Source organism: Rhyacophila brunnea, unplaced genomic scaffold, assembly GCF_057557595.1.
Source record: "Rhyacophila brunnea isolate RB1 unplaced genomic scaffold, BYU_Rbru_1.0 scaffold_7, whole genome shotgun sequence".
Classification (NCBI taxonomy): Eukaryota; Metazoa; Arthropoda; class Insecta; order Trichoptera; family Rhyacophilidae; genus Rhyacophila; species Rhyacophila brunnea.
Window position 1 is genome coordinate 34495105 of NW_028233339.1, and position 25301 is coordinate 34520405.

The 25301-nt window shown below is 33.7% G+C and overlaps 4 protein-coding genes across 4 annotated transcripts in view; 2 read left to right on the forward strand and 2 right to left on the reverse strand.

Annotated features, from left to right (window-relative positions):
* Positions 1–330: 330 nt before the first annotated feature.
* LOC147064770 (uncharacterized) lies at positions 331–2240 on the reverse strand. The gene is made up of 2 exons (XM_085958048.1): positions 951–2240; positions 331–893 (listed from the first exon to the last, which is right to left on the reverse strand). Exon 1 carries the CDS (start codon positions 1450–1452, stop codon positions 973–975), a length of 480 nt encoding a protein of 159 aa, XP_085814174.1. The 5' UTR covers positions 1453–2240; the 3' UTR covers positions 331–893; positions 951–972.
* On the forward strand, positions 2156–11099 carry LOC147064771 (protein CNPPD1). The gene is made up of 5 exons (XM_085958047.1): positions 2156–2375; positions 2470–2566; positions 3316–3521; positions 7474–7602; positions 9861–11099. The coding sequence occupies exons 1-5, from the start codon at positions 2325–2327 to the stop codon at positions 10602–10604; spliced, it is 1227 nt and encodes a 408-aa protein (XP_085814173.1). The 5' UTR covers positions 2156–2324; the 3' UTR covers positions 10605–11099.
* A 3755-nt stretch (positions 11100–14854) lies between these two features.
* Positions 14855–22720, reverse strand: LOC147064772 (uncharacterized). The gene is made up of 6 exons (XM_085958049.1): positions 22200–22720; positions 19928–20053; positions 19625–19666; positions 18147–18214; positions 16903–17106; positions 14855–15311 (listed from the first exon to the last, which is right to left on the reverse strand). The coding sequence occupies exons 1-6, from the start codon at positions 22579–22581 to the stop codon at positions 15192–15194; spliced, it is 942 nt and encodes a 313-aa protein (XP_085814175.1). The 5' UTR covers positions 22582–22720; the 3' UTR covers positions 14855–15191.
* A 558-nt stretch (positions 22721–23278) lies between these two features.
* Positions 23279–25301, forward strand: part of Vps13D (vacuolar protein sorting 13D) — a 61038-nt gene continuing 59015 nt past the window's right edge. The window contains exons 1-4 of the mRNA XM_085957582.1: positions 23279–23378; positions 23534–23654; positions 24202–24392; positions 24832–25014. Coding sequence (XP_085813708.1) covers positions 23558–23654; positions 24202–24392; positions 24832–25014 — 471 coding nt within the window. The 5' untranslated portion in view covers positions 23279–23378; positions 23534–23557. The remainder of the gene's footprint in view (positions 23379–23533; positions 23655–24201; positions 24393–24831; positions 25015–25301) is intronic.

The following is a 25301-nucleotide window of genomic DNA, read 5'->3' on the forward strand; positions in this document are numbered from 1 at the left end:
GTGCTATAGGATTGTATGCTTCTACGTGGTGATGTTAATTTTTCCGGGTTCTTGAGGAGGGCCTGGAGAGGCTGTATGCCTCCAAGGTCAAGTGTTGTTGGTGATTTTGGCTGCTTCTACGTGGTGATGTTATGCGGTCCTTCTTGAAGAGGGCCCGAGGCTGCTCGCCTCCAAGGTCAATGTTGTTGTTTCAATTGAAGTTAATTTAATTTAGTCTCGGCACTTGCGATCTCGACAATCCATTCGGCCACCGCTACGCTCGCTCGTTTCTTTCTTCTTTGCATCGCGTCCTATTCTGTATCGGTCGTCCATCTTCTTTTCGTTCTTCTTAGTTTCCTGGTTGCAGAGTGAAGATCCGGATCAGCGTCTGTTTCTGGATCCGAATCTGGATTGGTAGGTATGTCGTTTATTTTCATGGTCAGTTATGGTATGGGCGGAGATAATGAGCTTCGTTGTTGTGACTGGTTATCGTCGATTTGTCCTGGCGCTTCTTCTTGGTTTTCTTTTTCGTGTCGGAGTGCTCGGTTCGGTGTTGGTCGGGATGTTAAATTGAGTTGCCATGGTTGCAAATTGTTGTTGGAATTGTTCTTGGAGATTGTGATCGGCTATGCATTTGTGCGCGATATCGTATGCATCCTGGACATATTGGTTTGTGAAAGCTTCTGCTAGTGAGGGATCGTGTTTTATTGCGAGATTGTGTTTTTTCGCTAGTTCCATTATGACGCCGAGGCACTCCTCCATGTCCTCTTCTACCTCTTTGGAGTATTGGGTTGTTTCAGTAGGCGACGTGATAGGGGAGCCCGCTGGAGTGAACAGGGCCTCTCCTTCGTCGCTGCTTGTGTCTTCATCGTGTTGTTGAGTGGGCGAGGGTGGCGGCATGGCCGTTGGCTCGTCTGTGATGTTGTTAGAGTCGTCGGTGATTGAAGGCTGAGGTGATATGGGCGTGGGGCTGTCCGGTGGTAGTATGTCTGTCTATGCTTCGTCGTGTTGTTGAGTGAGCGAGGATGGCACAGCCGTGAGTTCGTCTGTGATGGGTTTGTTGATTGAGTCGTCTGTGGTTGAGAGCTGAATTGATGTGGGCACGGGGCTGTCCGGTGGAAGTATATCTGTCTGTGTTTCATTGTTGGCTGTATGTGGGGATGCAGTTGGCGCCGGGATGCTGGCGGCCTGTGTTTCCTTGGGTTCGCTGGCTATGTGTGGGCTGGTCGGTGAGTGGTTGTTCCGTCTCGGCAGTTCTACCGTGATCCTGCGGTGAAGTGCGTGATGTAGGTTGTGTATCAGCCTCCCTCTGTCGTTGTCGAGGAGGCTGACCAGGACAAGAGGCATCGGATGCTGGCTCCTGCCCCGGGTCATCCTCCTGACGTTGATGATCGGGAAGCCTTTGCGGAGGAGGTCGTTGGTGATATCCTCCGTGTGTACGCCGATCGAGAGGCCCCTGATAACGACCGACATCCGGTCGCTTCCTTGTCCTGAGTGAATGACGGGGTCTGCCTCTTTGATCGGCGGTTGTGATGGAGATCTGTAGTTGCGAGGTGGTGGTCTGTATTGCTGCGTCCTGCTCTTGTTGGTCCATGTGTGTGATGATATGGAGCTGGCGTTGTTTGTCCTCCAGGTGTGAGGTGGGACGGGCGCCGCGGCGTGGATGTTTTCCGCGGCTTCGTGAGCAGGAAGTGTAGTGTCATGAAGTCGCGTAGTCTGGTAGGTTTGTATGCGGCGAGTTTGCTGATCTCGCTAGAGATTTGCTCCATTGTGAAGTCGGTGGATGGTCGTCTATACATTTGCGCTGTGGTGGCAAGTAGGTATGTTGATCGGCTGGCGTGTGGATGACTCGCTATTGGTAGCGGGTAGGTATCTTGGCTGGTCACTTGCGGCGGTGAAAGTAAGTAATAATTTTCTTGTCGGCTGCTTTCTATGCGGTATCTTGTTGTGTATGAAGGTCTCGGCTGTAGGCAGGTATCGGAGCGCAGGACGGGACGTCTGCTCGCGACGGGTGCTAGACCGCAAGTGAAAACAGTCTATTCAATTGTGCGAATACATATATTCCCCAATAATAAATAGGTAGGTACCAACCCACCTATTTTTGTTGAGATTATGTCATTGTGTCATTGTCTATCATGTTATCTATGGTCTGTGCCAATATTAGTCTATGCCCTGTCCTCTATTTCGCATTTTCGTGTTCCGCGGAGATCGTAAAATTTCGTCCCATTTGACGCAGACGTAACGTGAACTGTTTATCTTATCTAAAAAATAGAAACAGATTAATTATAATAATACTGTTACAGCGCTGCGACGGTAACGTGCTATTGTGGCGTATTTTTTTAAGGATGTCGAATATATCGAAACGAAGGAGAGACCCAACAAAAAGCAAATTAAAGGTACCTTTGCCACTCTCGTAATGTGACGTATGTATTTTTTTTTTTAAAGAAATTGTCATTATAACACTCAATATTAACGTTTTAATATTTTCAGGTGATAGGTAACCACAATGATTTCTTATACAGAATAACGAAATCGTTATATTATGGAAAATTACCTTCCTTTCCGTGTCTGAGCCTTCCTGTGACAGGTTAGTAATGTATTTTAATGTAAGCATGCATTGCCGACTCAAGTAGACGGCGGTGATGTGTGTCAACTTTTACTTTATTCTAGACAGGCCATGGTTTTATCTAGCGAATATTGGCAGTCGTCATGTACCTAACATATAGACATTATTTTTTGTAATGGTGCCACAGATGACGGCATGACCTTTTATAACTTTGTTTAGTTTAGACCAAACCCAACCTAACCTTAGTGTATGATAATGATATATCGAAATATATCAAACTTTAAATTAACAATAATTATTGGATCGAAAAGCATCTCCCCCGACAGAAAAAGGTATTTAATATGTCTAGGTACATGGGATAAACTGTTTCCGCCAAAAAAATGATAATGGTCATCTGTGGCACTATAACCTTTTTTTCGTCAATGTTATCAAAGATTTTAATGCTCACATTGAAGGCTAAGTTTTTCATTTTTGCTCTGTGTATGGTGTAGTACTTTTTTCTATTTCAAAACTAAAATGATATTAGTTTCATTTTATTCATATATTTTCTGATTCTTACCATCGTGTGTACTTTCCTCATTGCTCAACGCTTTGGTGTAGGTAGTTAATGCGAAGAGATGATACGATTGTACAATGCTTGAATTCTTTCATCAGGCCAAGTGGTCGTAGGATAAATTTACTTTCAAATATTTAAACTGTCTTGTTTCTCTGTGAGACTTTATGTCCTATACAGAGTACTGAAATCTAATTTATTATGGTGTATGTTTCAGAAATATCAGCAGAGATTTTTTCTGAATCTCAGAGAGGAAAAACTCTAAAACGATTACATGTGGATGATGCAGCCGAATTGACCCGACAGGCGTGTGTGTCGCCATGCTCTCTTGTATTAGCTATTTTATATTTGGAACGCTTGAAGAATTGCAACCCCGAATACGTATCGAAAATGGCCCCATCTGAATTGTTTTTGGTTTCTTTGGTAATAAACATTGATTTATTTTACATTTTTACTTCCTCACCGTAAACAAAATATAGTACACTTCCACTAATCCAGCAACTCACAAGTCTGGCACTTAATTCGGCACTATTTTAAGACACATTGATTTTGCGTAAATTACAGGAGAGGTTTTAGTATGAAAAAAGTATCGTCGATAAGAAATTATTTTTATAACAAGTTTCGTTAATAACCATAAAACTTTTCAAATTTATATCTCGGTTATATCATTACATATCATGTTTTATTTATAAATTTTCCATACATTCCAGCAATCTGATACTATCAGGTTTATAATATAGTTGTGGATTAATGAGATTCTACTGTACATATTATATAAAAAGGAAAACATATTATATTATATAAAAACTATGAATCGCACTACAATTTAATGAATATATTTAGAATAATTGAGATGAGGATAAAAGGGATCAAAGTGCTATAGTTAACCAAGTTAAATAAATGGTGTTAAAAGTTTAATAAGCGATATTGTTTCCAGCCTTCTGTAATTCTTTATTTTCGTTAGTGTTTGCAGGGGTGCATGTTGGGCAAAAAATTAAAATTAGATACATTGCCATGAAAATATGTAATTAATTGTACACAGGAGCAGGGCCTCACAGAAAAATGTGACGCCAGGCAACCAGTATTTTTGAAGCCCTTCCCCCTTCAAAATTAATACTATGGAAGACAATACGTAAAATGTTAATTTTTATTCACGGTATTTACTTATCCTTTGGCTGCTACAATGTTTTTCAAAATCCGGGCGAAATTTATCGATTTGGATAGATAATGAGGCAATTAGATATCCCCCGCTGAATGTACTGTTAAAAGTAATGGACATATCTCTTTCTCGCTCTATCATATGGGCGATCGCGCTAGTGAGCGAAATCTGCGCACGGAGTTTTGATTTTTACCAGCTATTGGAAACAATCAGTTATATGAAAATATTATTTTAATGGCATTCGATTGCGTAGAGCTAACAACACGTGCTCCCCATACATACCTATTATTGTGAAAATAATTTCTCATTTGTATTATGTGACGAAGCCATCTGCAATAATTACTTACAGTAAATACATGGGCGGTGTTGACACATCAGACATGATGAACTCTCTTATTTAGATGAACAAAGATCGATAAAGCGTTGGAAGAAAGTCGCGTTTAACGTTATATCAAAGATGAATGTGGTGTTGTTTCTTAAGCGACGATATGTAAATAGCATTCAAAATTTTTGTATATAATATTCTCATTTGAATTTTAAAGCCTTGATTTTTGAGTAAGTAATGTAATGTGTTAATAATTCGATACTTTCCTACCCTATTTAGGTGCCGTAGCGGACCGAAAGCAGGCTTGTGTATAGAATAGACCCGCGGAAAGGGTTATTTGATTTTATGACATATTTAAAAAACTTTTTTTGCTGAATTATGAAGATAAGACATTTCGATATTGAATGGCATTATTAACTCAAAACCTTGAAATTTTTTAACTATGGTATCAATATGTGTATATCTTACCTATTTCAAGACTTCTACAACTACATAATTATATGAAACTTCACCATTGAAATCCATCACCTGTTTAACTCATTTAGTGCTCACACCGCGACTGGCGCGTTTGGAGTCGTTCGCCATTAGATATAATTAACATGTTATTTAAATGTGGTAATTAAAAGGTTAGCAGTGATTGTGCTTCGTATATTAAAACCCAGTTCTATTGGCGATTTTATCTCAGCTTAGATTTTTTTATCTATTACGTCAATGCATCAAACTGTTATCTATGATGACATAAAGATTAAGAATCATTTTAAAAATATGCAAACTTTTAAAATAAACAGATCGTTTTCATTTCATAATTTTTATTGCGTAAATTGTTGTTACCACATATTTTAATTTTATTGCCTCAAGGATAAACATAATATTAAAAACAATAATATTATGATCTTCATATTATTAACCAACAAAACAAAGATAGAAATGTGTATTACATGCTATGTGGTTAATACCAATTTACAGTTGTTGTTATTACTTATGTAACCGTGAAATACAATTATTATATTTATATTTCTATCACGTAGTACAAATTACACGAGAAAACTCACAGACACGATGACTCATTCTGTCTTTCTGACGCGACCAAGAATCTTTTCGCCAAGTCATGATATTTCTATTTTTAGCGCAATCCAATTCGACAATAATTATGAATGAAAGGTTGCGTCAAAGGTGTTAGGTTCCACTTACAGACACTGATAATATGAAACAAAAATAATATTTTAGTAAATGTAAGTGACTTGTAACTTGTTGAAATACCATCTCTTATAGTTTGGAGTTAGAAAATAGTTAAGTGTAGCCACCAAGCTGATCAATTTTTGGTTTACTTACTTACTTACTTATAATTTTTAACACTTGCAACACAATATAAGTTATGAACCAATTACAAGAGGCGTTATGACAATCAAACTGACCCCTGAATTTTTGTATCATGACTATTAAGCAGTGGCGAAGGGTGGAGGTAGGCTGTTAACTCATTCGACGCGGATGACACGGCTGCCGTGTCCCCGTTAAGCGGCCGATCGATCCAATTAACATGTTATTTAAATACGGTAATTAAAAAGTAATTAAAAGGTACGCAGCGATTGTGTTAAGATCCGCCATAAACAGTGCACATTAAACTTTTTCACACATACATATTTGTTTTCTTTGAAATAAGACTACAATTTACAGATAGTGTTGGTTAGTTTTTAAAATTCAATTAAACCCTGAGAAACCAAGCCATAATAGATAATAGTCAAAAAATACATGTCTATCTATAAAATATCTAAAATTATGCAATTAAATCATACATAACTTTGAATATTTTATAAATAGAATAATATTTTTTATTAATTATATTTTGGTTTAGGCAGGGCTTAATGAATTAAAAAAAATAACCAACAATATGTGTAATATGTATTTGTAATACAATGAAAACAAATAACTATGAATGAAAAAGTGTGCACAATTTTGTCGTATTGCCCAAATTAGACCAAAACTATTATGGTTTCGTTTAGACCGGGTTTAATTGATTTTTAAAAACTAACTAACACCATCTGTAAATTGTAGTCTTAGTTCAATAAAAACAAATACATATGACTAAAAAAGTTTAGTGTGCATTATTTATAGCGAATCTTAACAGCCTACCTCCACCCTTCGCCACTGCTATTAAGTCATTGGACGCTGAAGACGCACCTAGCGCGTAACGATCAGGCGGCCAATCGATGTAATTAGCATGCATTTTAAATGTGATAATTAAAAAGTTATTATCTACTCAGCAGTCAATGTGCTAATGCTTAATGTTGCTATGGCATCGTGGAGTCTAGTTATATAATTGGAGCCATTAGTAATGAATAAATAGCACATGGCGCAGACAAATACCAAAAGCAGTCGAATTAAGTAAATATTTTTCTTTTTACTATCCTTTTCTCATATCTTTCATTCTTGGTAAACGTGACTCCATTCAAAGGCTCTTCTCATTATATATGCAATCCGCCGTCCACATGGCTGAAGGTATCAAGAGGTCCGTAGTGTCCTTCAATTTGCCAAACCATCAAGTATGGGACTTACCTTTTTCATGTTGATCTGGAGATGTTTCCGCTTATAGTATGTCTCTAAATCGTTATCATCTCATCTGGCTCTATCCAAAGAACTACAGAACTCTCTGGAGACATTCATTGGAGTACCTCAGCTTTATTTCCTCTAGTATAGAGTCATTAGTCCTCGGCATGTATCATCACATCTCAAAAACATAATTCTTGCGGTTTGCTTTATTATTCAAGTTACAATATGTAGGCGTATCAGAGGTAAAACTCATCAAGTGTAATGTTAACTTATTGCCCAAATGTGGTATTCTTCTTTTGTTACTGAGTGTATTTAATGTGCAAATGTTAAACTATTTTTTGTAGATGGTTTCAAACAAATTTCTACAAGACGACGGCGAAGATGATGAAGTATTCTCCGAAGAATGGGCTGCCTCCGCTGGAATCACCTCTCAGACACTCATTCAAATTGAACGGAACTTCCTGCAAGCAATTGTAAGTTTTTATTTATGTATGTACTGAATTTCTTTTTATGAAATCATATTGATATCTACAAACCAATTGCGCTGAAAAAAAATTTACGTGACGATTTATTGTAACGGGTTTGCATTACATTGATATATGTAACTGAAATAATGTATTTTATATAATAATTTATGGTATTACACAAAATTCTATGATGGATATTGTAGATTCGGATTTTTCTCAATATGTCACAAGTAGAATGCCAAAAATAATATTTAAAATTTAATCAGATAAAATAATTTTTATGCCCTACCATTGGCGGCCATAGGCCCGAAAAAGTGGTAGGTCAATTTTGAATATATTATTTTAATTTTCCTTTTCGTTGTATACTTAAAAAAACTTACTGCAAATTGGCTTTTTATACATTATAGAATAAGTGCTAGAAATTATTATAGGTAGGTTTTAGGTACCTTTCTTTTTATAGGTACCTTTCAAAAAAATGTCTATTTTTCACATCGCCAACCCATCATTAGCCGAAATTGCACACAACACGTATAATTTTTTGTACATTTTCCTTTTTATGCTTTTTGAAAAATCATCAATCACACGATTATAAAAATTGTCTATTTTTCCCACATATTAAATTACCGAATTAAGCATTTTAAATTTAAGTGTCAGTTCAAACAAATAAACTATCCCGATAAACAATACCACAATATCACTAAATAAATCACTAAAACCAAACTTTGTGTGTCTATTTATATAATAACTTACCTAATACTATTTACATAAGATTAAAACAATCACATATTTAATAAATTCAATACTCGTTGAATACCTTGTGGCTTTTGCAACTGACAGAATAGGTAACATACTGTGTCGGCGTGGTAGATCCGAGTCAGTCGACGTTATATCTGTTTCATTTGACACATTGAAAATGTATATCTGTTTCATATCGGGCAATGACCGAAGATCGCAACATAATGTGAAGAAAGATTATGGCAAACGTTGTGCTTTCTCTCCGTCTCGCATACGAAAAATGAGAGAGAAAGAAATATTTTATTTCGGCATATCACCAATTGACCGCGCTAAGTTAGCGAACGTGAGACATATTATGTATATGCGAATTATACACACATGTACATTAGCGTATTCTCGTGTTGACGTATGTGACGATAATTATAAGTATATATGACATTGTACATATCGTCGCTTAAGGAACAACACCGCGGAAGTCAATTTATTAAAATATTCAGGGGAAACAAAAAACGTCTCAAAAAATTGAAAATTGATACCTTTTAATTTTTTTTTTTGTATTTAGTTAAAAAAATGTTTTTTTTAACTTTTACTTTTACGAACATTTTCACGATAACATTTAAAATGTTTAATAGATTAAGCATTACTCTTAAAGTTTAATCACACACCAAGACTAATTATATAAACTAAATTGGAAAAGTAATATTTAAAGTTAAAAATTATGCCTGAGAGATGCCTAGAAATTAATTATACAAAATATTTGATTCTAATAAAAAGTCTGTTATGATAACTCTTTGTGATACATTTTGGAGGTCCTAAAATTCCACCTGTAACGGCGTATGGATAAAAACAAATACTGTTAATTCTTCGTTGAAAGACATTGTATTAATTGAAATACATTAAACACAATATTAATTGTTAGTATAAATAGCTGTAACAATATATTTTCCATATTCGTTGAGAATGTCCTATTTGAAGTTTATGAAACTGGTCATGTGTGTGTGTTTTTTTAAAATTGATATAATAATTGAATACGTGTATTAATTAAGGCTCTAAGTACCAAAAACAAAAAAACTGACATTTTTATAGAAAAGTGTTCTACATACTAACACCAATAACTTCAACTATGGTCCAAGTGCCTCAAGCAAGTCAACAAAATACAGCAAAATATTTAAACCTGTTGACGTTGTAAGTCCGTTGGCCTGTTTTATTTATAATGGTGTAAATAGCACTACAGTGGTCAACCTCATTCAATATAAAATGGCTGAAGATGGTGTGTTGACATTTGCGAGTTCTTAATACCTAAAATTATAGAAGCTGCCGTGATTGCTTTACACCGTAAAACCACATTTTTCAAAAGGTCTGCTTCATGAAATTTTACTGCAATGACTCGGTATTTTGTAACTACAGGCAATACTACTTTTTGGTACTTAGAGCCTTATTTAATACACGTATTCATGATGGTGGTTATTCTTGTTTATTTATGCAATGTAGTTTATTTTAAATACTGTATAAACTGTTCTTATTTACAGAATTGGCGGGTGTTCGTGAATGAATGTGTATTCGAGACAGCGCTAGAATGGTTAGAGCAACAAGTAGCATTACGGCAAGCCACGCTTCGTGGATGGTTCACTTACGGAGACATGGCAAACATAACTAACACAATTGAAAGTATTGATTTGATGAAATGTTTAGTTACAGTGTATTTAGCGTTATCCGTAAGTTACATAGCTAGTCTGTCCACATTAATTGCGTCATCTTTAATAGCCTCCCACACCTTCTTACCGTTCTCTACTCCGAGACAAACTATCAACATCATCGGGCCGCCGGCTCTCCAAAATGGCTTAGAAGACAACTTCGCAGAAAACGACACGCACAGTTATCTACAATCGTCGGACGCATTAGAAAATGATTTATTGTACGGACAAAGTTTACATCCCGCCGAAGATCTAGAAAAATTACATATTCAAAACCAAAATACCGATTTATTTCACTCTGAGCAATATCACCCTGCCGTTAATGACACATCGTTTTATTGCGGAAACCGGCTGGATTATCACAATTGGCATCCCTGGTTGTACGCGGAGCTCATTCAAGAACTCTTGATGTCCATAATAACGCAGAGAAATTCAACAGACTATACCAATAATATTCGCACAAAAGAATGCAATGACGTTGATCGCGGAAACACAATCGAAGATATGATTTATGTATCTAAAAGAGAGTGGAATTCAAACTGGAATTTTCAAGGAAATTATATTTCCATAAAATCGTAATGATGTAGTGATTGACGGGCAATATGACATTCTGGATTTTAACGGTATTCTAATTAACATGACAAAAATTGATTAAAATAAGTTTCTATAGATACTGTTATCTCAAACATTTAATATTTTATACCTTCTTGATACACTGTTATATAATCAATATCATATATGTAGGTATATTATACCTAATAAAAACACTAAACAAGTACAACTTAATAATATATCAAAACAAGAAATATTTTTCAATCTACTAAGAGATGATTTAGTGATAAGTTATACCGTCATCGTGATTATGTATGAGGTATTCTTTATTCAACATCTGTCACATTATTTTTGATGGACATATTGCTCGCCTCTCATAATAAAAACTAGACAATGTTGTGTCGATAAGAATAATTTTACAGTTTTTACAAAAGCAATATGCAGTTTAATTTATATTTTTGATAATATACTGACAAAATTAAAAATCTTATACAGCCGACATAATTTATTTAATAAACACATTTGAAAATAAAAATAAGGCTTTATTTCTACATCTTGCACCTTTCCTACCCTTAATAAATCCAAAATGGCCACCATTAAACAGCTGATTTTGATGTGAGTTGTTATTAACATACAAGCACTCTCTCAGTAAACCGCCACCCCAAAAACCAGACAAGTGTCCAATTAGTGAAAACGGCGGATTATAGTGCATACATACAAAATATTGTAAACATTTAGACAGATATTTTGTAAAAATAGTTTTTATTGAGAAATTTGTACTACCTAGCAATTTGCAGTTTTTTATGATCAAAATCGATTATGTATTAAATTATACATAGATATTAATTATAAACTTAAGTTTATTAACCGCATACATATTAAACAGTAAATCACAACTACTTGTTCAGTATTGTTTGTTTTTTTCTGAATATTGTTGGAAGATTGTGTCATCTCGTAATTTATGCAACATGATGAATGTGTTAATGATTGCATTATTTTCCTCTTCTGCCCATTAATTATTAATGGTAACGCGTCAGTCCCAGCTAGTGCATCTTCTGATTTGACTGTATGAGCTGCAGTCGGTTGACAATTATTGCCTTCATCCTTGGAATCCAAGCCTATTGATGTATTTATAAGCTCGACTTCAGTCGAAAACAGCCCATACTCCTTAGAACTTTCTGCTATTTATTCTTCTAAAACATTTCGCTCTAGCTCTGAGTTTTCAGTCGCCCTCTGAATCAATTCTTCTAATGAAACTAAGTCTTTCGGTTCCCAGTTTTCATCATGTTGATTCATGGAGGGCCACAGTTTTTTCACGATTAAATTACTGCTCGTCCCGGTAGGTTGTTCCATGCCTCAGCTACGTTAAATACGACAGCGGACAGCTGATATAGGCACCCGATTACTGAATTTTACATACCAGCGAATTATAGAGCTTGGTTGTGATTTTAAGTAGTAAAAAAATGGCAGATTATAGTAGTTGTCGAATAATCGAGCGGCGGATTACTGAGAGAGTACTGTAATTTTTAATATTGCATCAAAATGTAGATTAATATACATAATTTGAAAACATCTTGTGCATATATACAAGAAAAAAAATACGACACCCGACGGGATTTGACCCTGTATCTGCTGGATTCGCGCTAGTATACTTTTCCAATTAAGCTGCGGGCATATTACTGAACTATGATGGTTTTAACTAGTAGTTGTTACAATGCATATCGAATTGCGTTATAATGTTGGCTATCGGTTTTAGTATATCTAACCGATGTCGTGGATCACTCCATTATTTAGTTTTTATAACATACTTGACTTCTTCGACCATGTCCTAATAGGATCATATGGGGGCCTCCACAGAGTAGAGGTTTGTAATAACAGATTTTTTTTTTACGAGAAATGGATGTCAGCCACTTGCTCAACCTATTAGGTCCATACCCTGACTCAAACACAAATTGAAAAACAATATGTGTACTTGCCAGACCCAGGATTCGAACCTGGGACCCACGGCATGATAGTCCAACGCATATGCCGCGCGGCCACCGTGGACGTAATGTTTTTAAATTATGTATATTCAGTATATAGAATGTTACATTCTCAAATCATGTCTTATTCGTTGAATAAAAGAAATAGTTTATATAAATTAATGATATTTATTGTCAGAATTGTTAGATAAATGACGAATAATGCTTGCTGTTTGTAGAATACATAATAAAAACTTAGTCACAATTATGTTCGAATAAGTTAAAATATATAAATAAAACAAGTTAAATGTGCTATATGAGACACAGTACCTACATTCTTAAAGTATTGACACATTCAATAATATATTTTTCTTCTATTTCTTATGATTTTTTTTTGTCCGGACAAGGATCATTCGATAGTGATATTTGCAAACATGGCTCCCAGAAGGGGGGGGGGGGAGTAAGTGAGATAAACAGACATCACAAATTTTCTTCTGATAGTAAAAATGAAGTGAAAGGTGCTATTTTACATCAACAATAAAAATATTATGGTCACGTGATACAATTTGATGTGATATGATGATTCAATTCACATTTTTAATGTTTCTTTACTTTAATAAAAGTATGTGTTTATCCCAATGACATTATTAATGGATGACGCACTCAATACAGTAGCTAGCAAGTAAATTCGCATAGGTAGACGTCACGCAAGTTCCATTATGCGATTTCACGCATCGGGAATTTATAGCAATATGACCTTTATTGTAATGGCGTTAGAGCAGTGTTTCTAATGTCAATGTTCATTTGAGCGAACCCGTTCGAACCGAACCATTCGGCAGACCCAACAAAAAGCATCAGGAATTTATAGCAATATCACCTTTATTGTAATGGCGTTAGAACAGATTATGCCATTCGGCAGACCCGACAATAAAGTGAGTGTCATTTTTTTCCCCAGATGATTCGTCCATATTAATGTCATTGGTTTATCCAATATGGCGAGTGTCACATGTTACTTGTCTACCACAAAAGGGAGTCGCCATCAGTGCTTCACATGATGCTGAGTGTTGTCGAAGAACCCTGGGGCTCCGCAGAATATCATTTAAGAAACGCTGCTATATAGCATCACACTGCCCTTAATTTTTGCGATAGATAGGGGGGTCTGCTTACAAGTATTAATATTTACTTTTCTTTCGTGAAGCCTTGTTGAGAATCACTGACAAAGGGTAAAATAGAGAAAAACTATCAAATAATGCAGTCGAATAAATAATTTGACACTTCATTATAACCGGGATCCTTACCATACTGTTACTCAAATCAATGAAAATCATCATAGGGATATCATATGGAAAGAAAAGGTATCGGTAAATATTTTGTTAATCCAGCATACCTTGTGGCACCCTTTCGGTCGTCTTATTTCTCTCAAGTACCACTGGAATATCACATTCATCCAACGGCCATCCTGTCTTGTGTCTTACCATCTCCATTTAAGAATTTTGGCATACTTAATTACGTCGCATACTATCATTTGCTCCCTTATCCTTTCGATCCTGTTTCTGTATTTATGCGCAATGCCTAACGTACACCTCTATATGCCATTATATATATTTATAGTATAGCAATACCAAATTATTATAAATTTTAAATATAATATAATAAATAAATATAACTATATTCTCCAAGAACTATAGTTTGACCAAATACATGGATCTCAAGAATTTACTATCGTTGGCTGCCATGTATCACACATATTCTCATTTTCAGAAAATCTTAACAATAATTAGTACATATCAGTGGTGAAGGGTGGAGGTAGGCTGTAGACTAAGATCCAACATAAATAGTGGACACCAAACTTTGTCATTGAACTAAGAATACAATATTATGCAGATGGTGCTGGTTAGTTTTTAAAATTCAATTAAACCCTGCCTGACCAAACCATAGTTTAGATATGTGTGATCGGAATCATCCGTAGTGATCAAAAAGTAGAACTAGTTCAACTTCATTTACTTCCGGATGATCACTTTCAATGATTCTTTGATGAATGTGCGTTTACACGGGTCACTGGGGGTGATTCCTCCGCAATGATCGTGAAAACTGAATCATGTAAAAGGGGCTTAACATTCAAAATAATTATTTAAATCGTGAAAATAAACGTTTCAGAAAACTGACTTGTGTTTGTTTTGAATAATCCGGATAATCGAGGTTCCACTATATTTTTCAAATATACTCACTTATGCATGGCACTCACAACTTACATCGGTCAGATTGAACACAAAAATTGATGAAGTATTTACAGGCTTTGAAAGTAAAACTGCCTGATATAGTAGGTTAAAATTATCAATATTTTATTGATATAAAAATCATACAACAAAGCACGAGTTTACCTTATAAATTTGGATTCATTAATTTTATTAAAATATAAAATGGTAACAATAATATTAGAGCAAAAAATATTTTGCTTATACATAAATTTATTAATCTAGAATATCGAATCAGCGTCTATGTGCATAGAGTTCCATACCTAATATAAAACAGATATATTATGTAAAACTCAGTTAAATATAAAATGTTAAGTACTAGTTAGAATAGAAAGTATTGTCTACAATACATAGCATGAAGTTTGTAACATGTACAGAACATAAATATTTGTTTTATATTAATCGCTAATAATATCATTTCTTGGCGTTTGTTTTGTCTCGCTCGGTTTTACTTCCTTCAAGAACAGCAACGGAATCATTCCCAGTATGCAGCCGATGGTGATTCCAAGAACTCGCCCCTGTGGATAGAAAAAATATAATAGCTAAACAACTTAGAAACGGACCTGCGTAGAATCACACGTACTCTACTAACTAACTCTACGTCTGTGAGCGTAAATGCTGCATCTGTGTGTGAAAAGTCTGTTTTACACGATACAATAGTATATTTACAGTTTACAATGAATACCCCATCTCGATCGGGGTATTGCAAAAAACCTTTACAAAGACAAGTACAAGAAATTATTGTTTTTAATGTGACCGAATATTTAAGTGATGAAAAAACAGTACACAATTAATGATAGGTAGATATATATTTTTATATAAAAATTTGAATTAAAACGACTTTACTAAAAATACCAATTAAAAGAGATTATTTGAAAATTATAAATGTGATTGGGTCATCGTCATATATTTAATATGTATACTGTTATTGTAGTAGATTTTTGGATTTCCACCATGTGTCCTTCTTCCTTCTTTCCTCGACATTTCGAGCTCGTTGCAGAGGTCATTATCTGCTCTGCAATGAGCCCGAAGCGTCGAGGAAAGGACACACGGAAACCAAAAAATCTACTACGATAAAAAACAACCGTAAAAGCCTCAAACATGTATACTGTTCACTTAAGGGGGAGAGGCATGCCAGCAGAGAACCTAGCTGAAAAATACGTAGCTTGCAATTTGAGATTTTTTTTTGATAATTTACATTTTCAACTGTATTAATTAATAAATATGTATCTGAAAACATTAAAAAGATTTTTTTTTTTTAATTCAAAGATAAACTTACAATTGTCAAAAAATGTAATAAAATGTGAATTCGTTGCGGGTCATAATATCTTATTACATTATATATTATGGTCATATTTATTATTAAAATTTAGTTTATTAAGTTTTCAATTTTTGACCGTTTAAATTTTTGACTAATTCATCGTTTTAATATTTTTTATATTTATTTTAAAAAACATCGATTTTTATAAAAATATAAATGTGTATAACTTGAAATCCTTTTTATTTATATCAAAATTTATTTTAGGGATGGTCCCAATATTGAAACTCGATTTGATGACTGACACTGACAGTTAATATTTTTATTATTGAAGAGAATGGTGTCCAGCATAGCAAACTTATCATTTTTGAATAGGCATCTAGCTTGGAAATATTGCATCTGACATATGGCATTAAATCTAACGTTTTTCGATACCTCAGATAGCCTAAAACTTCTTATAATAAAACAGTTTTGCATAAAAATTAACATACTGGCCTTTTGTACCTTATATAATGAATGTGACATACAAAATGATGACTAAATTTTTTGCGTGCATTAATTTTGAATTTTATTAGTTGCTGAATACAAAGTTATTTTTCGATCTTTGTTTTGGTTAAAAAAAGGATAATAATTATGAGATATTTTTTTGAAATGTTAGTTTCTAGACACTTTGAATTTTGAGAAAATCTCGCATTTTTTTCTGACATCTGGCTTATTTTCTTACCCTATCTGGCACATTTTTGTGAATGACAGTTGGCAACAATGATGGTGTCATAAATAAATATTGTATGGAGATACATATAACGAAGGCTTCTGATTTATTAATTTGTAAAATTAAAATGTTTATTTACCAAGTTTGAAGCCCTTCGGCTCACAGGCATATCGAGCTGTATTGGAGTTAGTTTGGGAGGTTGAAAGCCTATCCGCTCGGCAAACCGTTCAACATAATAAGCAGAACCAATTCCGATCACATCACTGAATGTGTTTCCCAGAGCTGCTGCTGCCATTGTGGAGATGCAGATGTATGCCCCGAGCATGTGGTCGATATAGTCTCCCTGAATTTCAATTCCAATTATATTAATCACAAAACAACCAGAAAATCAAGGGAGTGAGGCAGAAGCTTTAATGAAGCTTTTGAATCCACTATCAAATTTATACTTTCATCATGATTTCTGCCAGATTCCCACTATAGCCTTTTTTAATTAGGGTTTAATTTCTATTTACAGCCCGATTTTTTTCAATATATGGCCAAAAAGAATACTTTTCTATTTGTTTTTGACATCGGAAAAAGTACTGTGTCCGTAAAAATAAATGTGAGTATGTATATCCAGTGGCGGCTCGTGGACATTATATCTGGGGGTGCTGCGGTGGCTGATTAAAAATAAAAAAAATGTTTTTGGATTTTTGGAAAAAAACTTTCAGCAAATAAGCAATTGGATATGGAGATATTTGGTCTATGCAGAATAAAACAAGTCACGAACACCTGCATCATAAAATTCAACAAACGACACATGATAAGAATTATTCAGGTGACATTACTTAACTTCAAAGTACTTTTTCATAAAAAATGCATTTCTTTAATGAAAATATAAATGTGAAATAAATAAAATGCAATTTCCACTAAAGTGATTCTATCGAAATTTTCAGGATTTGTATGGTAATAAATGATTTGTTATATTATATAATATTATGTCCCATTATGTCTTTATGTCAAAATTTCCAGGAACACATCTTAGCCGTAAAGGGAGGTATTAGTGTCCTTAATGATTAATAATAGTTATAATATTATTTATATCACAATATGAGATTTTGATAAATTTCTTGACAAAAAAAACATCAAGTTGTTGAAAGATGACTATGAGATACATACTCGTTTTGAAAGGACCGTAAGATTAAAGAAAGCATTTTTATGAGAAACTTGCATCATTATATTTGTTGTTCACCCCTTTTCCCCTCTTTACCCCAACACTATCATTGATTCTTAACAAATTCTCATCCCATTGGTTGTAAAAAAATTATACTCAACTCTTATGTTGTGTTGTGTCCAATGTGTGGATATGGTAAAAAAATGTAGTCTGAAATATAAGAAACTTACCGCCATTATCATGATGAAGTTGTCAAGAAAGCCAAAGCCAATGAATGGGATGGAGTTCGCCACAGACACTAGAAAATCAATACTCATGTTATTAATAGAGCATATTGACACACCTGATGCCAAGTATTCTATATAGATCAAAGAGATTAGAGACTCCATAGAGAACATACCATCGTTTACGTACTAAACAGTGTGAAACAAAAAAATGCAGTTGGCATTATTTGATGCTACCAACCTCGCGTGATTGTTTTGAAAAATGATGTACGTGGACGTTGTGTGTATTTTATCCTAATTCTTTGATCTAGCTAGATAATGTTGTTTATGTCATCTGTTTGGAAATTTTGATGATGCTCTCTATATAATATTTTTACTATGTCATATACGTTCTTACCTATACAAAAACTATAAATATATAATAATTATCAAAAAGAATTGAGCATGAAGACATCTCTACAAAAATCCAGCCTTAATAAAAAATACGAAATAAACATGACAAGGAAAAGGACAGCGCACAAATTCATCGGACATCTCTTTCACATCATCTGGAGAAAGTCTTGTGATGATATTCATACAATCACTCAACCTTGAAAACACACGAAATAGGATCCCTTTGGGGCTCCAAAAACGTCTCGGTGACCATTTTATTTTTATAGGATGCCTTCGGATGGCATCCATACAATGCAATTTAACGTGTAACTTCTTTTGAAAACTTTAATAGTCAGTTTATAATTGAATGATGATGAGAGCCAACTAAGTACATTTGTATATTTTCTACGTTTGTATAAAGTTACTGTCTCTGTGGACAAAAAAAAAATCAGATAAAGTAATTTACTTAGATATTCTTAACCGAGGCATTCAATAATAATTGTGTATTATAATTGTGAAACTGCGATTTTTCATTTTTGAAGGAAGTGACAAAAACATTAGTAAAGGGAAAACATAAATAATTATTGAAATAAAAAAAATATTTTTAATAATCATACTTGTTGTTTTTATTTAATAAAAACAACAATACAATGCAGTTCCACCATGAATTGACAGTTAACAAAATAAAAGAAATTAATAATCATACAATAATCGCTTAAGAACATATTATTATGTCAACAGGTTCTTTCATCTTCTAGAGAATGTTCCTTTTCTCTTAAATTAATATTACATAGTATTCAAATAAATTGGATTTTAAATTTTAATAATAATGCAATTTTATTTAATTTTGAATATTTCAAACATAACACAAAATGGGAAACAAAAACGTAAAACCAGGTATTAAATGTATTAAAATGAAATGGGACTGCAGAAACTACACGCAACTAGCGATACTGACAGATACAGCAGTTGGTAATGCGATGATGTATTGAGAAAGATTGTACATCAAATTTTTAATACAGTAAATATTCCTTACAGTTGACAATATTTTTAATTAAAATGGAACACGATGAGATGAAGTTCGTTTAGCATAGAAAATACATAATACTTACAGTGGAATAAGTCATTGGTCGATGGGGGTGGAACTGTAGCTGCTGTAATATTAATAATAAAATATTAATTGTCATTTTGTATGTTTGTACATAAACGTGATAACATTATAGGTAATGTCCTCCGTGTTTTGGTAAAAGTGAATATACCATTTTAACAACTTTTCAAGAGAGCTAAAAACAATTTCTTATAATAAATACTGAAGATGTTTTTAAAATGAATGATGTTGGCTACAACAACGAACATCAAATTAAAGTCACCTGCTAAATATTAAATTTCTTGAGATATAGTAAGTGTGCACATACCGTATTTCCTTTTCAACCAATCCTCGGGCACCGGGCAAAATGAACCTGTCGGATCGACATCGCCAAGTTTGGGAACTTTGCTTGGTCGCCCAAACTTACTTCTCCATCTGTGAGCTGCCAATTGCCCTGAAACAGTAATTACAAAATGCTATCATTTTTGTTTTTAATAAAACTTTTGTAGACATAATCATCATTAGCCGAGGTCAATTCGCTGCTCAATGAAGACATGAAGGGCCCTCCTGACTGCTGTTGGTCGACAAATTTTCCCTGTCACATATTAAATATTAAATAAAGTATTGTTCCGAGTTTGGACTACTAAAGAGGAAGCATATCAAATTCTTTATATTACACACATATTAGTGATTATTGAATATTTTAAGTATGGTTGAATAGACAAATTTTATATTCTATGTGTTGGCAGTACTGAATGCATTGTTTGTAAATAAGTGTAGACAGAGTGGACCGCTCTTGATGAGTTTGCTTTGGTTAATTACTTACTTATCTAATATTATTAGCTATACTAGAACCATCATATCATGGCTACGATTTTATAGCGCCGTATGCAGTGTTACAAACTATAGTGGGGTAGATTAATATCTGAAAGTGTGGGGGAGTCCGTAGTTTCCAAGATCACCGTTATGACGTCCGTAGCCAAGATATAATGGTAATTCTATAGTTTACACGATTGTTCATCTAAACCGTTGGTTTCCAAACTCAATAAGATGAGAGCTACACCTACAGATGTATACGTACATATTTTTTTATTTTTTTTTTTCGACCATGTCCGATCCTGATAGGATCATATGGGCCTCCACAGAGTGGATTTTGTTTTTTACGAGAGAATGGATGTCAGCCACTTGCTCAACCTATTAGGTCCATACCCTGACACACACAAATTGAAAAACAATTTTTGTACTTGCCAGACCCAGGATTCGAACCTGGGACCCACGGCTTTGTAGTCCAACGCTTATGCCGCGCGGCCACCGTAGGCGTACATATTTAAATCATTTTAATTATTTCACATATTGGCTGGCTAGCAAAGAAAAGTGCGAAGAAAGTATTCTATTATAATATTCTGTAGGGATTTATGGCGCAATCACGCGGTGAATTTTACTTTACTTCTTCCTAAGGTCCTATAGTATAAACATTTTAAAAACAAGCATATCAGAGTTACAACGGTGTAGTACCCTACCCTAACCCTAACCAGATATTATGTAGCAAATAATAGTGATATAATATATATTTTTTTAACAGCATCCCCATGAGCAAAAGTCATTACATGCTACTGCTGGCTAATATTACAATTAGTAAAAATGCATATTTTATTACTGTATAAATGTAAAATAAATAAGAATAGGTATGGGATTTTCAGTAACATAAAATATGACATAAGTACTCAAATAAAATAAAACACTTCAAATACAAATTACAAAAATAGTTATAAGATGACATTAACTTTGTTCGCAGTTTAACGAGGACTCACATAAATAAGTATAACAAAACAATGTCTTCGTTCAGAGCGCTACTCAAACAATGTAGGTCTCACAATTTACTATTTTTAAAATCTCCTCTGCCATATTATTATTAAAGTAAATAATAAATAAGGTTACCTGAGATGTATCAATTACATACGCGTATCTACGCGAGGTATCGAAAACAGTGCTGACAGTTACAGGTAGCTCTTGAGCAACCGTTTAGCAATCATTGATTTAAACAATGGTTAATTTTATAAAAGAAACTGTATAGGCTTGTAAATAAATAAAAAAACACAAGGGTAATTGTGCCGCAGATGCCTGCATGAGCTTTTATATATTTTATTCCATTAATTAACGACAACAGTATATTCTATGTAGACAATTATATTAAATACCTTTTTCTGTCGGCGCAGATGCTTTTAGATCCAATAATATTATTTTCATACATTTTGATGCATCATTATCACACACTAAGATTATATTAGGTTAGGTTAGGTTTGGTTTGGTCTAAAAAGAAAGTTATAAAATCTCGTGCGGGCATCTGCGGTATATTTACCAACACAAGTTTATAGTTTGCTACAAATGAACAGCAGTGTGAAATGTTAATATTGTAGCATATTTACCATTATAACAATATTAGCCATAATATACAAAAGCTTTATCTTCAACATCTTTGGTAGTGTTAGTATTGATGGTTTTATTGTTGCCATTTTTCTAGTGCATACTTTGTGTTTAATTTAAACAAATGAACAGGTTGCAATCATTATTATAAATAGGTAGTATGACATGTTGTTTACCTTCATATTCGTCTTTAATGATCTTAGATTCAAATTCTTGCAGAGCATCCAAAAGAAACTTTCTTTCGTCTGCTGTAAGTCGTAATGCTAATTCTTGAGCTTGTTGAATGGTCAATGTTCCTGGGGTGGAAGTTTCGGGTGTTGCGGCAGGGTCTTGTGATGAAGAATGAATTATACTATTGGTGAATATTTTTCGGTAATTATCGCTACAGAGATTCTGGTGTAGTAACGACTCGCGCTTTACTGGCGACACGTGAGAATGAATGGACTGGTTTAATTTATTTAAATTTACACATGGTAAAAGTCGTCCAATTTGACGTTTTGAAAGAAAAACAAGCGGAGTCCTCGTGTACGTTAAAGTCGACCAAGAACACGAAAACATTTCATTGAATTAATTAACACCAATTATGTAAATCATCTCCACTTTGAAAATAACACTATTTCGAATAGGTACATAGATGATGGAAATAGTGTGTTTATATTGAATAAACACCCTACTCCCGGTTTGACAGTTCTGAGTCAGAGATATTTTAATTTGATATCCAATGTTTCCAGTCAAAGCTATTGAATTCCTTTTAATAATTAATTCGTTAAAACTTTGACATACCAATAAATCAATAAAAACTATAGACGATAAATAAAATAACCATACTATTATAGCTTTTCTATAGAAATACAATAGGATGTATTATAATATTCCGTACAAGATTAATTGTGTTAGGTACTCCACGTCAAAATGAAATATCCTTATGTTCCATGTTCTTTCATAAGTTATGGCCAAATATAAAAGACTTATTTTTCAATTGATTATAAACTATCAAATTGGTTCTTTAAAAAATATTTTCATTTATATTATTTTATATCAAAAATTGTTTATGAACTTAATTTGACTTCAATAATTTATCAAATAAATCTGATAATTTAGGCGGTTACGTTAACCACACTGTTGGTAGTTTTCATTTGGGCGTATTGGCTGTAGACATCTTTTGATGCTGCAAATTGAACCGAATCGTCATATCCATAAATAAATATGCGTTGTTTTATGTTAATTTTCTCCAATGTAGCAATACTGAGTTTAAATGTCATCTGGTTACTTGACGTTTATTTTATGATAATATAGTGCGCGAATATAATAATTTAGTGAAATATTTAAGAAGCTTATATTTATCCATAGTTTTGGTAAGATCATACATATTATGTTGTAATGAATGAATTCATGTACACCTTTTATTCACGGAAGGCATGTTTCTTATGCTTGCATTCATTATAATATTATGATTTTGAACAACCATCGATGTTTATGACATACATGTATTTTTCTATAACAACTTAAGGTTGCCATGACATAATCTACCAAAATGCTGGAAGGATTGGTAGCATGGGTATTGAACAACTATCTCGGAAAGTACGTAGAGAATCTAAACACCGATCAACTTAGTATAGCCCTTCTTTCAGGTATGGAATTTTTTGTTGTGTACTTTTTATAAAAATATAAGTACTTATAATATTTTTTTCAGGGTGCAAAAAATGTTTTATGCAATATACAATAAATTATTGTTCTTTTATTGCTGTTCTAATTGAGTAAAGTGCGAAAAGAAACATGACAACATACAAAATAAATATTTTGTTGGGTTTGTACAAATTTAAAGAACTTCAATATTTGTTTTGTGGCTTGAGAGTTTTGACCATCATACACATTGTTTGTCAAATGAAATTGTGACAGTATGTAGTGCAACATTGTGATGCTTAAAACTGTATTCTTCAATACAATTATGTTTGATCAAGATTCACTGTCATGGACTAATAGTTGACAGCCATTCCCTATTTTACTCTTTGGAGGCTATTATGTTCCACTTGCGAGCGGAAATATTGAACAAAACTATGTTACTGATTTTTAAATTTCTACATAAAGCATTTGATAACTGCGTATAGCAGGAAGTATAATTCAAGAACTAAATTTTGTAGGTAAACTCATTTACATAATGACATGTTTCTATTTTAGGGGAAGTTGAGCTAGAAAACCTACCACTAAAGAAAGATGCATTACGACAATTTGGAGTACCGATACAAGTCCAAGCTGGATTTATTGGCAAAATTAAATTACAAATCCCAGTACGGCAAATTAGGTCTGCACCGTGGGTCATTGTTATCGAGCAATTATATGTGGTGGCAACACCTGTTAATTTATCTGAGGTAGGTATTTATAAAGCTATTTTTAATTCATTTCAAATTTATTAAAGTATATATGCATTATAAGACTTACGAGGGAATATGAAAATTTAATACATATAGGGGGATCGTGAATAGTCTCTGTGTCTTCTCCAATATACTGCCCAGAACTATTCTCGTATATTTCTTTCAAGGCTTACTTGTCCTCGAAGACCAGTATTTGGGAAGATTAACGAATTAAATGATATCAATATTTATTTCAAAAATGTCAACATCGTTTATTAAATAAATTGGACTATCGATCTATCATTGGCAATGACATCACGGAACCCAAGCAAGACAAAAGCGAAAAACCTTTGTTACTTTTAATTATTGCATGGATTAAAATATACTTCAACAAGTCTCTGTCCATAATGGTTCAACTCGATTTATAAATTGATCTTATGTCTCTTAATCATTTTAGTGGGATACTGAAGTTGAAGAGTTTATGGCCCAGGAGTACAAATTAAGTTTATTGGATGCGTTAGAAGCGCAATGGAGGGCAGAGAACGAGGCGCAGCCGGACGCCAGCTATTACGCCTCAAGCTTTTCATCGTGGATGAATTATGGCACCAGCCTAGTTACAAATATTATTGAAAATTTGCAGGTATTAATAATACATCCTTCTATTTTTTCAATGTTTCAAAGGGTCTTTGTAATTATTTACTGTTTTTTTTTTGTCAATAACTTTTTTGATTTCTGTTTTACATGTTTTCAATGTAGAATCAACGACAGTCTTAAATAATAAATTGGAATCAAGTCATTATGAAACATAATAAAATTGTCTTTTAAGGGCAAGTGTGTACAAGAATTTTCATATTTTCCTTCAAAATAACAACTACAATAATTATTTTTGAACTGTTTTGTCTCCTTCTGTCATATTGAATTTTTGGT